Raw genomic sequence first — 12,783 nt, 5'->3', positions numbered from 1 at the left:
AACATGAGGGTGAGTAATGGCAGAATTTTCAGCATTGTATTTACAGAATTTTTTTGGGCAAACTATCCCTTTAAGACTATTCGCTTTTTCCCCAGAACCCATTACAAATGTATTTTAAAGGTGAGTTCACACTGAAAGTAATTTGCAGTGACAAAGCTAATGGAAGCTTTTTATTTGCAATGAGAGACAGCAAATACTGTGAATGCAACAAAGTTAAGCAGAGTTTAACCATGCAAATGAGCAGTGACATGACAAGCCCCAACTCCTGATGCATTTGTATACTGTTGTCAAGTAGGAATGCCTATTAGAGACCAATAGCACAGCAACTTGGCTACCTCAAGTCATTATTTTGCTTTCAGTGTGAAAGCACTTTAATTGGCATTCAGTAAAGATGTATAACATTTGTAGTGCTCTGTTGTACCTCTGGATGACATTTTTCTTCTTTTTGATGGCCTGGCGTAGCGGTTCTCTGAGTGTGACCTGGGCAAAATCCTGCAAAACGGAGTAGATGGTGTGACGGATGGCGTGGTTGAACACACTCTCCATTCGGCCCATCAGCACCTGCAGGCCCTTGATCATGGCAATCACCTGAACACAACCATACAGAAGTTCATTCAGACTTGGCACTAGAACAATTATGTCCTCACATATCCTTCAGGACAATCAATTTTCACATCTGAAGTATTGACACCAAGTCCAAATACCAAACTTTTGTCATTCTCATTAAAAGGTCCAGATTAAGGTTGTCAATTTAAAGCATTAATTCAGTGCGATTAGTAAGTATTTAAAAAAAAAAAAAAACATGTATTAAAAACAGGGTCTGTCTGACGCATGTGTACACTGACCCATCCTTAGAAAAGCCCTTATAATAAATATATCTTGGACAGACTGACGAATGTAATGGCAAAATGGATTGCTCACCCTGTAGCTCAAATCCGGTTGCCTACTGAAGCTAAGCAGGGTTGAGCCTGGTCAGTACCTGGATGGGAGACCTCCTGGGGAAAACTAAGGTTGCTGCTGGAAGAGGTATTAGGGAGGCCAGCAGGGGGTTCTCACCCTGTGGACTGTGTAGGTCCTAATGCCCTAGTATAGTAATGGGAACACTATACTGTAAAAAGGCACCGTCCTTCGGATGAGACATTAATCCAAGGTCCTGACTCTCTGTGGTCATTAAAAATCCCAGGACACTTCTCAAAAAGAGTGGGGATGTAACCCTGGTGTCCTGGACAAATTCCCCCCATTGGCCCTTATCAATCATGGCTTCCTAATAATTCCCATCCATTAATTGGCTCCATCACTCCACTCTCTCCACCAATAGCTGGTGTGTGGTGAGCGTACATCATCCAGGTGGATGCTGTACACTGGTGGTGGTTGAGGAGAGTCCCCTGTTCACTGTGGAAAGTGCTCTGAGTGTAGTGTCAGAAAAGAGCTATATAAATGTAACATTCATTCATTCAATGATAGGCTTGTTTAATAATACGGAAATAAATATTCCGTATAAAAATTTCCTTTTAAATCCATTTTATAAATGCTTCACTCGTCTTCAACAATAACGTATTGCATTTTAATTATCTGAATTACTATATATTTTATTTATAATTATCTAAATACATCTATTTATAATTATTTAATCATTTTATATTGAATTAATTTTATTCGAGTACCTTTCTCAGCAAATATATGCAAAACAATCAATTACTTAATCTGCATTTTATGTAATTAATTTGATTAAAAATAATACTATTTTTTTTTTTTTTTTAGAGGTTCCACTCAATTTTCAGCTGAACATAACTTGAAAAATGTATCTTCACAAAAAAAAAAAAAAAAAAAAAAAGAAATTCCACGACTTTTAAAGATTTTGTTAATTTCTATGACTTTTCCAAGCCTGCAAATCACAATTTAAAATTCCCCAACAATTGATCTTGCTTCTGAATAACTAAAAGACAGATTATTGCAGGATAATCTTTCGATTTCAGACTCGTGTGGGGTTCATTATGACATACTGATTCTTGATGTTCATGTTTTCTGTGCAGAATATTCTTTCGTGGTGTGAATAGGCTTTTAAGCAATGAAGATCAAACTGCATGTTGAACCTGACAGTGGCATTAAGCGGGCCTGGGCAGCTCAGCAAGTAAAGACGCTGACTACCACACCTGGAGTCGCAAGTTCGAATCCAGGGCGTGCTGAGTGACTCCAGTCAGACTTCCTATGCAACCAATTGGCCAAGTTTCTAGGATGGGTAGAGTCACGTTGTATTAACCTCCTCATGATCGCTATAATGTGGTTCTCGCTCTCAGTGGGGCACATGATGAGTTGTGCGTGGATGCCGCGGAGAATAGCGTGAAGCCTCCAACGCACTCTCTCCGCGGTAATGCACTCAAGCCACATGATAAGATGCGCGGATTGACGGACTCAGACGCAGAGGCAACTGAGATTCGTCCTCCACCACCCGGATTGAGTTGAGCCACTACGCCACCATGAGGACTTAGAGCGCATTGGGAACTGGGCACACCAAATTGGGGAGAAAAGAAAAAAAAAAAAAAAAAAAAACAGCTCCATGCTATACAGCAGAGGTTTGGACCTTTGGTGTACTGACCTCCACCAACGCAAACTTCTCCTCGCTGGAGTAGTTGTATCTGGTGGCACGTTCATACTCCTCAGCATTGTCTGGACATTCTTTGTTGGAGTATTTGTCGGTGGGGTGCACCAATTTCCAGGAATACTGTAAAAAGAGAAATATTCTATTCATATTTCACAATATTTCAAGACAATATTAAATGAGCAACCAATGTGTCAAAGATGCTTTAAAATCAAACAACCAACCACAAATTTCAGATTCCATACATTTCATGGTCCATCTCCAATCATCTCAAAAAAATACATAAATAATTAGCAACAAATTTCAAATTAATTTTATTAATTGGCAAGAACCTGACTTGTTTCTATGTCTCCATGGCAACAATATTTCTGAGCCCAACAGCATGAAATGTTCTGATCCTAACATTATTTAAGGGCTTTTTGCCATTTAAAAACAGGACAGTTGAGAGTGAAAGGAAAGTGAAGAGGTTAAGGGAGATCTGGATGCTATGCAGACCAGACTCAATGTTGCATTCCAGTGAGCACAAGGCTTCAATATGTGTTTTAATGAACGTTCGATTGGTGAGATTTCAAAATTTCTCAGACAGCGTTTAGCACGCTTACAGTCCGTTCAGGAGCAGTTTACACAGAATGCGTTTTTTGCGACATGCACTAGGCGGACATTTTTTTAATGGTGCAATGTACCATGCAGCTTTTCACCATTCTCATGCCATGAACGCAGCGTTTTTCAGATGCTGTGTCAAGTTAAAAAAAAATCATATAATGGCAAGCGATATTCTTCTGCAGAACAAAAAAGGAGATGTTAAGCAGAATGTTTGGGACCGACAACCTCAGTCTCCGTTCACTTTCATTGCATGGAAAAAGAGCAGTATGTACAGTCTTTAAAATTTCTCCTAATGAAAAGAAAGTCATACAGGTTTTCACTTACTGGTGGTGACATATATAAATCTGGGTGTGACAGGCACACTTACCACTTCCATGACCTGAGCACTCCAATGAGAGAGCAGCTGCAGGCCCTGCAGAGCTAGATCAAACAACTTCCTGTACTCAGAGTCAGTCTTCTGGGCCTCCTGACGCCCTGAACCCGTCACCACCTGAGAACATAAGAGGAAAAGATGACAAAGAGAAAGAGAGTAAGACAAAGTCAACACACAAAACAAAACAACTTTCCATTTAATACAACAACTACAATTAGAGAGCATGTCTTAAAACATGCTGATGGCAAAAATACAGATCACTATAGTATCTGACCCAATGAAAAGCGCTGCATGAAACGCAAAACCTGCACAAGCCAGTGGGAGGTATGGCGTGACCCATTTCAATTCATCATAGGCAAACAAATGGGGATTGATCAACATGGCTTTTTTAATGGCCGATGCCAAATAATGCAATGTCTAAAGAGCAGGGTGGCCAATAGCTGATATAATGCCAATATATTATAGCAAATAAGATATGCACAAAATTGCTCAATTTAAATAAAACACTTATTTTACACGATTAACTCAATTCACACACACAAATCATGCTGTTAATCGTTTAAAATTTTTCCGATTAATCTAATTAATAGCATATATTAATATTTATTGAGAAAGTACCTAAATAAAGATAATTTAGATAGTATTTAATATTGGTAGTTTGCTTTCCATATCATGTAACATAACACTCTGGCCGGAAGGGCACACCCCTCCCGTAAAGGGCCCCCTTTACGGGAGGGGTGTGCTCGGCAGTGTTATGTTACATGATGCCGGGGGCTCCCCAACCTGAAGCAAAGGAGGGAGGTGTGTGGCAAGGAGGAGGAGGGCGGGGCCGGGATGCAATGACACACGCCCGGCCCCTAATCAGGCTAATCAAGCCCACGAGAGGGATAAAGGCGGTCGGATATGTCAATCAGGCACAGTTATTAGACAAAGCTGATGATCTTAAAATGACTAAATATCATCAGATTAATTGTTCTCTGATCAATATATCCGTTTATTAGGGCTGCAACGGTACATGTATCCGTGCCGAACCGAATGGATACAGGGCCTTCGGTACGGTACACGCAGTCACACGAATGATTACATATCTTAGCATGCATGAAACCAATATTAAAACAACATAACGAGCAACACAAACCGCATATAGCTAAAATGAAAAAATATTGCGGAGCAACACGGGACCTCACAGAACCAAAACTTAACAGAACAGAGTGCCAGATGGTACACTAGAAACTGCGGATCAGCTAAATGCATGTTAAGGTTTATCTTAGCTAGCTCGCTATTTTTCCCAACTGTAATGGAACGAAACAAAATATAAATATGTCAGACTTAAATAAGCCAGAGATTGAAGACTCACCGCCGTCTCTAAAATCTGTTGTTTGGGAGCATTATGGTTTCGCAGTAAACTACAGTAATACTGGGCTATGAGCAGTGAACAGGATGAAGGCTGTGTGTCAGCTCTGTTTCACCGAAGTCAGGTATGTCTCAGGAAGCACATCTAACATGATGACTCATTTGCAGCGACACAATCATGTGTCTCTTGAGCATACGGAAGCAAAGTATAAACGGGAGCAAAGCATAAACAGCCTGTGCAAGTTAGTCTCGGATAACGAACACCATAGTGTACTTATTGCAGCAGATATGCGACCATACACAGTCGTCGAGAACACAGGATTTAAGCATCTGCTTAATGTGCTTGAGCCCCGTTATATAGTTTCTACAAGAACGCATCAGCAATTCTGTAGAGTCTGCTCTATATAAACAAGCAAGCGCTGTAACTGTCCACGAACTATCCTCTCCTCTGATAAAGTGGATATTCGGATTTTGCTGGAAAAAAAACTTGAAAATTGAGTGATAAGTACAAGTGGTGAGCTGAAAGGCAAAAGACACTTATTATTATGTATGATTTTATACAATGTGCATATAAGAGGCTCTTAAGTTTTTTAATGTAATTTCATTGAAGAAATATGCATAGTGCAGTCATGTATAAATGAGCCTTCACAATAACGATTATTGCCCATAAACCCTTGTTTTCAAAATAAAGAATTTAAAAGAAAGGTTCTATGTTTTCCTTGCTGTAACGAAACCGTACTGAACCGTGACACCAAAACCGAGGTACGTACCGAACCATGAATTTTGTGTACCGTTGCAGACCTACGGTTTATCACTACTAACAAATTAAATCAAAGTTCTCCTGAACAAAATAAAACTAGAATGTTTATAATGAAATATTATATAACATTTTCTGATATGAAATAAAAATACTTTATGAAACTAAATGTAGAAGAGAAAAATGCCGCAATGCATATATTTGAGCAATTAATAATTTTGTATACAACACAATGCAGTTGATTTTGGTGATATTTTCCAATAAGGCTGTATTCATTAACATTAGTTAAATACACTAACAATGAACAATACTTTAAAAGGTGCAATATGTAACAATTTTCATATAATAGTCGCCTTTTTTTTTTTGCCAATGTGTGAACGGCTTGTAACGCAACTTAAAAAATTAGCCCTTCCTGGACTTAGGTTGCCTATTAAAGCCTGTAGACTGATTTTCATGTGAAGGGAGCGGGTCGCTTTTGCCGGGAAAATCCAAAGGATGTGACGTTTATGCGCACTCCCAAGAGCCTTGCCTCAGCACTAAGCTTCTCTTCCGCTGTTCAACAGCGTCAACAGACAGTCTGCAACTCTAGGTAACGTTATCTTAGAGATGGAATCCAGCAACGTCCAGCCCCCAGCATAACACCGACTCCAACACAAACTCCAAGTAAGCCAACAAAAAAAACAAAAACCTTTATCTACTGAATCCCGTCTGGCTAAGCGGGAACGCGATCGTGGTCGAACGAAAACTAGAGTGAACATCGGCAGGGCATTTGATTCCTGGAAGGAACTTCGTTCGGTTTTGGGGATCAAAACCGACCCTGAATTGGCGTTCTTCTTATTGGACAGGTAAGCCTACATAACTGCAAAGCATGTGAAATATAGTGCATAAGGATTGATGAGTGTAATTTTAGATAACTTGATCTTGGCTGCTCACGCTGACGAATTGCAAGCTACCTTGCTTTGTAACTTTCAAATAATTTCAACGATCTTCTCTTTATACTAGAAGTCAGGTATACAGGATAAATTTAAGCAAATACGCTGGTTTCTTATTCGTAGTACAACATATGACATACAAAACATACAACAGTAAACTGTCTGTTATAGTTCGGTAGTATGTAGCTGTATGTGTCTATCAGTATGCTATGTTAGCTGATAAGTCGTTTGAGCTTAGTCTCAAAGTTTGTAGTAAAACAATCATAATCATCTGTCAGCATGATGCCGGTGAATCACGTTCGGCCTCTTTGTACGTTACATCATTGTTTTGGTCGATGCTCGCTCGCGTCCCTATGGAGTGTGTGCACGAGCAACAGGTAGCTGGCTGCAGTTCACTTAACGGCCACAGGTGTCATTAATAACAAGGGTTTCTGAATCTTACATACTGTACCTTTAACAGCACTTATAAATAATGATTATTGTTAATTTGAGCATGTAATAATATTTTTTTTAAGAAGTTGTATGTGTTAACATTAGTTAATGCATTATGAACTAACATGAACTATTAATGATTTGTATTGTATGAACATTAAATGAAGTAAATTCATTTAAGCAACTAAATGAACATTACGGTTAATAAATGCAGTAAAAATATTGTTTATTCTTAGTTCATGATGCCTAGTGCATTAACTAGGGTTAACAAATAGAACCTTACTGTAAAGTGTTACCTTGATTTGTTGTTTTTCTCATTACTTCCAAACTATTATATTCCGACAACCATGGTTGGGTGAATCAGCCATTAATCTGAGTGGACCAGTGCCACCCTTGCCCTTATATGGCCTGTTTTACGCTTTTGCTTGCAGCAGTTCAAGACACCAAAAGCCAAAAGCACTCTGTCAAAACCTGACAACAAGTGCTGTGCAAAGACAACAAATTCCTCCTTCCTTCCTGTCACCCAGCTGCCATCAGAGATAGTGGTGCTCAGTTATTCACAGACTAAGTAATATATATTCTCATTACAGTTTTATAGTCTTATTTCAATCCCAGAATGGCCACCTCCTCTCACATTTCCATCTTAATCCCTGTCCAGTTTTGATTGACCTCGCAATTTCTAAAATTGGGCCATGAAACCAATCATTTGTGGAAAAGGGAATCTTGTATGAAGCAGGAGCTTTCCGCCCTCCCACGGTTAATGAATATTCCTACATATTCAAATGTGCTCATTTGAGCAAAAATGAGCTCAGCAGTGCTGCCCCTGTGGAATCTTATCCTCATTAAGCTGTATGATTCCAACCATTAGTGCATTCTGGAAGATATTTAGTTTCATAGCTTCCAATATAGTGATCTTATTTATTTTAATTAGCAAATATTTAGCTGAAGAAAATAAGATTAACCATAAGGACAAGAGTAAAGGCAGCGTCTTGCAAGCTGACATTTTGGTCAGGGTGTCAGACCAACTGATTTTGCTGAAATCTCATCCTCTTCTGTTGGAGATTGGTCACACACACCAATTCTGAATGGTAGAGCAGTGACAGGCTAAACGACTGCCTCAGACTTCTCACGAAATAAAAAGAGGTGTATCACGTGAACATAAACAACTGTAATAGACTGAATTAGGATGTGATTCGTGGAGCAACTTTGCCCTGTAAATGTGTGTGATTGTGAAAACACATATCCATGAACAGCTTCAGTGAGAACAAGAATTATCTTCAAAATTCAATAAACATCTCTGCTTTTCCTCTGCTTTATTATATTAGTCATTGAAGTTTGCGAACCCCAGGAAAAACATTCGGTTACACAATCACCATTGATAACAATCAGCGTTTTTTATATGTTGCTATGTGCAGGGTCGGCGATAAGGGGGGACAACTGAACCTTTTGTCCCAGGCCTGGGCTTAGAAAGGCTGTTCCGAAACGCAGCCAGTGGGAGACATGATTATAAACACGGAGACAGTGCGCAACAGAGAAAGGACAGTGAAAGCCGCCGGGTAGCGCACATTGAAATCTGACTGGAAAAGTGACTGCTCAATGTTTTGTCCCAGACCCAAGAATTTCTATCTGCAGCCCTGGCTATGTGTTTGATGAGGAAAGAAATTGGATCAGGTTGGAGCAGGACAATGGCAGCAACTCCGATTCTCCAATGACTGTGTAAATGACAATAAGAATTTAAAATTCCGCTAGTAAGAAGCCAGCATAACTGGTTTCATCTGATGCTAAAAAGGCCATTTGGTTTTATCACTCAGTAATTCAAAAAGCAAACTGCGAAAATCATCAATTAATCACAGAACAAACAGAGGTTGTATGTTTAGGAGTCACTTCGTCCCCTGACAACTTTTTTAAAATCACTCACCTCAATGTTGCTGTAGCGAGCCAGCTCAGAAATGAAGCGCATGTGGTCTTCACGGATTTGAATCATCTGCTCGCAGATATTATACTGTGGGCTGCTGCCTGCAGACGTGCATGACCACCTAATGGATGGAGAGCGAGGGAATTAAGAGAGTTTAGTATTAATAAAAGTTCAAACTAATCTGCAGCTATAGCGTCCCCATTTAAGGTCACAACCTAACTTGACACGACATGCAACAAAATCTCTTCCAAGCTAAGTTTCTGTCCAAACCACCCAAGACAGCAAAAACCAACACTACATTTTGTTGAATGCCAGGTTTATATTTCTGTGTAAGTTTAGTACATCAGATATTGCATGACTAATCTCTCAAAGTCACAGAAAGAAAACAATAAAAGGAAGCACCATGGAAGTCATGATAATACAAGGTACGTGTTCATAGTTGTACCCTCTCCAGCTGTGCAGTGCAATGCAAGCACGAGAAAGGGTGCAAACAGAGAAAACTTGTCCACACATTCAACTTGTTTTGATTGGCTGCGAGTTTGGTGGTGCAGAATTTCCACTTTCAGTGTTGACAGACAAATTGCTAGTCTTCAGAATCTTACCACCTCGTGCTTGATAAGGACACAGTGTGGAGGACTACACTCACTAAACACTTTGTTAGGAACACTACGGTCCTAACAAAGTGCCCGACGTGGTCTTCTGCTGTTGTAGCCCATCCGCCTCAAGATTTGATGTGTTGTGCATTCTGAAATGCTATTCTGCTCACTACAATTGTACAGTGGGGTTATCAGAGTTAGCGTAGCCTTTCTGTCAGCTCGAACCAGTCTGGCCATTCTCCGTTGACCTCTCTCATCAACAAGGCGCTTCCATCCACAGAACTCACTGGGTGTTTTTTGTTTTTGGCACCATTCTGATTAAACTCTTGAGACTGTTGTGCATGAAAATCCCAGGAGATCAGCAGTTACAGAAATACTCAAATCTGGCACCAACAGTCATGCCATGGTTGAAATCAATGAGATCAAGTTTTTCCCCATTCTGATGGTTGATCTGAACATTAACTGAAGCTCCTGACCCATATATGCATGATTTTATGCATTACACTGCTTCCACAGGATTGGCTGATTAGATAATCTCATGAATAAGTAGGTGTACAGGTCTTCCTAATAAAGTGCTTAGTGAGTGTGTGTCTTAGCGCACTCACCTGGACTTGTTTTCCTCATAGTGAGCACTGGTTTTAATGTAGCGGGCCAGTTCAATCTGCATGTCACCAAACAGAGGCACTACCTGCAATTGCTGTAATGTGGAGAGCAGAATGTCAAATAACATTAACATTCCATCCTTACTGCATGGGCAAATAAATCCCTATTGTTTTCTTCAGGTTTCAGTGATCTCCATTTACATATTCAAAAGCAAACACACCTTGAAAAACTTGTCAATCTTGGTGAGGTTGATTCTCTTCTTGGCATCCAGTTTATAGATGTTGCTGTTGGTTCCATCCATCAGATAGAGACCAAAGCCCATCACCTGCAAGACGCAGTCATATCAAACACATCATGTCTAGATCTGAAGATCCCTTTATGAACAGATCATCTCCCTCAACTAAAAAATGTTGCACATTAATATACTCTCATTTGCAAGGTACTCCAAGGTACTTGGTATTACCATGAAATGACCATAGTACGAACATGGTACAAGTAAAAAAAAATACCATAGTACTTTTTGGTACATTCATGTTGTACATATGTAAAAGCAGATACTTCAGCTACTCAAACTGTAAATAAATATATATATGCATACATAAAATCCATAAATTCAAACTTCATAGTAATTGTCAGTTTTACTGAACAGTAGAGGACAGCATGTTAAATGTGTTCATGCTTACTTTGAGTAGCATGTGTTTCTCGCTGGGGGTGAGGTACATCTTGTATTCGTAGTAGTCCACACACAAGTTAACAATGTCTGCCAGTAGCTCGTCGTATCCATGAATCACCTCAAGCTGCTGCTGTAGGGACTGAAACAGAGACACCAGTCAATATTAATAACACTCAACATGTCTGAAGCACAGAGTCTCGTATTTGTGTTTATTATGCAGCTGATTACAGGGAATCAGTGTCAGTTAAGTTTTAGTGTTCAAGAATTGCTTTCAGCAGCATAAAACGCAAATATATTTTCATTGCAGTTGCAAATTATTATCATCAGCAAGTTTTCTTGTGATACTGTGAACCTGTTTGTCTGTACTTTACATCCAGTAAATGTTCTCTGTATTAAAGGTGCACTCAAGTCATTTTTTGTTTATGTTTTCCTGGTCAATATGAAGTGATTGAGTGCACCTTTAATTGTTATTTTACAGAAGATGTGATGGTACCTGGGTGATCTTATTGTGGTTGGCCAGGAACATGGATAAGTTCTGAGATTCCTGAATGGAGGAAGGCTCTGACATTTTCCTCAGGAACTGGGCAGCTCTGACGGACAGAGATGAAAATATAAGAGAAGAGAAAAAGACTGAGGCAGGACAAAAAGGAACGAGGACAGTTCAAGCAGTTTGTACCTATATGACAAACAATCAAAAGTTATCCAGGCCAAAAATAGAAAGACAAACAATATGATTAACACAGAGAGAATGAGCAAGAAAGTGACATGCAAAGTGTTAGATTTCATAAGGTGGAAACTGGATCGGTGGCTGGCAAATTTAACATTTCAAACAGTGTGTTCAGCATGTGGGCACACTGAAAATAAACTTAAATCGACAAGTCACACTGACACACAGACACACTTTAAAAAGGAGGGAGTGTAAAACTAACCCATTCTCTTTAGGGCTTTGCCAATATACACATTCTGCACAGAATTTCTGTTCTGTTTTTCACATTTTATATTGACACTCTATATTCTTGCATTCCTAGTGATGATGTGAGAGATAATGAGTCTGAAGCCAAAATAACACGAATGCATCACAAAGCAAATCCTATAACAACACGTCTTTAGCTTGGAAAATGGTGCAGGCTTTGACTGCATCAGACATACAGTACTGTGCAAAGGTTTTAGGCACTTGGGGAAAATGTTGCATAGTGAGGATGTCTTTAAAAATAATGACATAAATAGTTTATCACTTAATGTAATACAAAGTCCAGCAAACAAAAAAAAAAATAAAAAAAATAAAAAAAAAAGCTAAATCAATATTCGATGTGACCACCTTTGACTTTAAAACATCCCCAATTCTCCTAGGTACACCTGGACACAGTTTTTCTTGGTTGTTGGCAGATAGGATGTTCCAAGCTTCTTGAAGAATTCGCCACAGTTCTTCTATCTATTTCGAGTGTCTCAATTGCTTCTATCTCTTCTTGTAATCCCAGACTTACTCAATATTCAGTGGGGGGCTCTGTGGGGACCATGCCATCTGTTGCAGGGCTCCCTGTTCTTCTATTGGCAAAAGTAATGTTTGGGAGTCTAAATATATAAATATATTTCCTATTGACACACTAAGGTTGAAGATATAAATAACCATCTTAAGACAAATATTTTTGTGAAGCATCTTATGTGCCTAAGACTTTTGCACAGTACTGTATACAGAATATTTGATATGCCTGCCACATTGTGCTTTAATGATCATGTTACTGTAAAGAATCAGGGTTTACTAAATGACTGACTCACAGTGTATTCTCAAATATCCTCTTATTCAATCTTATACAAACAAACAAGAAGAAATCCATCACTGTCAAACAAATGCCCATTGGCACATAAATACTGATATCTTGTCTTACATAGTGAGCAGATTCACTCAACTGGAGCAAATAAAGCAGCATCTCATCTGCATTTCATAAT

At 39.2% G+C, this 12,783-nt stretch overlaps 1 protein-coding gene across 4 annotated transcripts in view; it reads right to left on the bottom strand.

Annotated features, from left to right (window-relative positions):
* Positions 1 to 12,783, bottom strand: part of LOC127448842 (cytoplasmic FMR1-interacting protein 1 homolog) — a 66,203-nt gene that overhangs the window by 37,834 nt on the left and 15,586 nt on the right. For all 4 annotated transcript variants that reach the window (XM_051711680.1, XM_051711681.1, XM_051711683.1 and 1 more), the window contains exons 7-14: positions 11,330 to 11,426; positions 10,847 to 10,975; positions 10,384 to 10,488; positions 10,166 to 10,257; positions 8,968 to 9,085; positions 3,570 to 3,692; positions 2,597 to 2,722; positions 422 to 588 (exon numbers count right to left, since the gene is read on the bottom strand). In XM_051711680.1, coding sequence (XP_051567640.1) covers positions 422 to 588; positions 2,597 to 2,722; positions 3,570 to 3,692; positions 8,968 to 9,085; positions 10,166 to 10,257; positions 10,384 to 10,488; positions 10,847 to 10,975; positions 11,330 to 11,426 — 957 coding nt within the window. The remainder of the gene's footprint in view (positions 1 to 421; positions 589 to 2,596; positions 2,723 to 3,569; positions 3,693 to 8,967; positions 9,086 to 10,165; positions 10,258 to 10,383; positions 10,489 to 10,846; positions 10,976 to 11,329; positions 11,427 to 12,783) is intronic.

The sequence above is a fragment of the Myxocyprinus asiaticus genome, chromosome 12 (genome assembly GCF_019703515.2).
Source record: "Myxocyprinus asiaticus isolate MX2 ecotype Aquarium Trade chromosome 12, UBuf_Myxa_2, whole genome shotgun sequence".
NCBI lineage: Eukaryota > Metazoa > Chordata > Actinopteri > Cypriniformes > Catostomidae > Myxocyprinus > Myxocyprinus asiaticus.
This window is presented reverse-complemented; position numbering and strand designations above follow the sequence as displayed.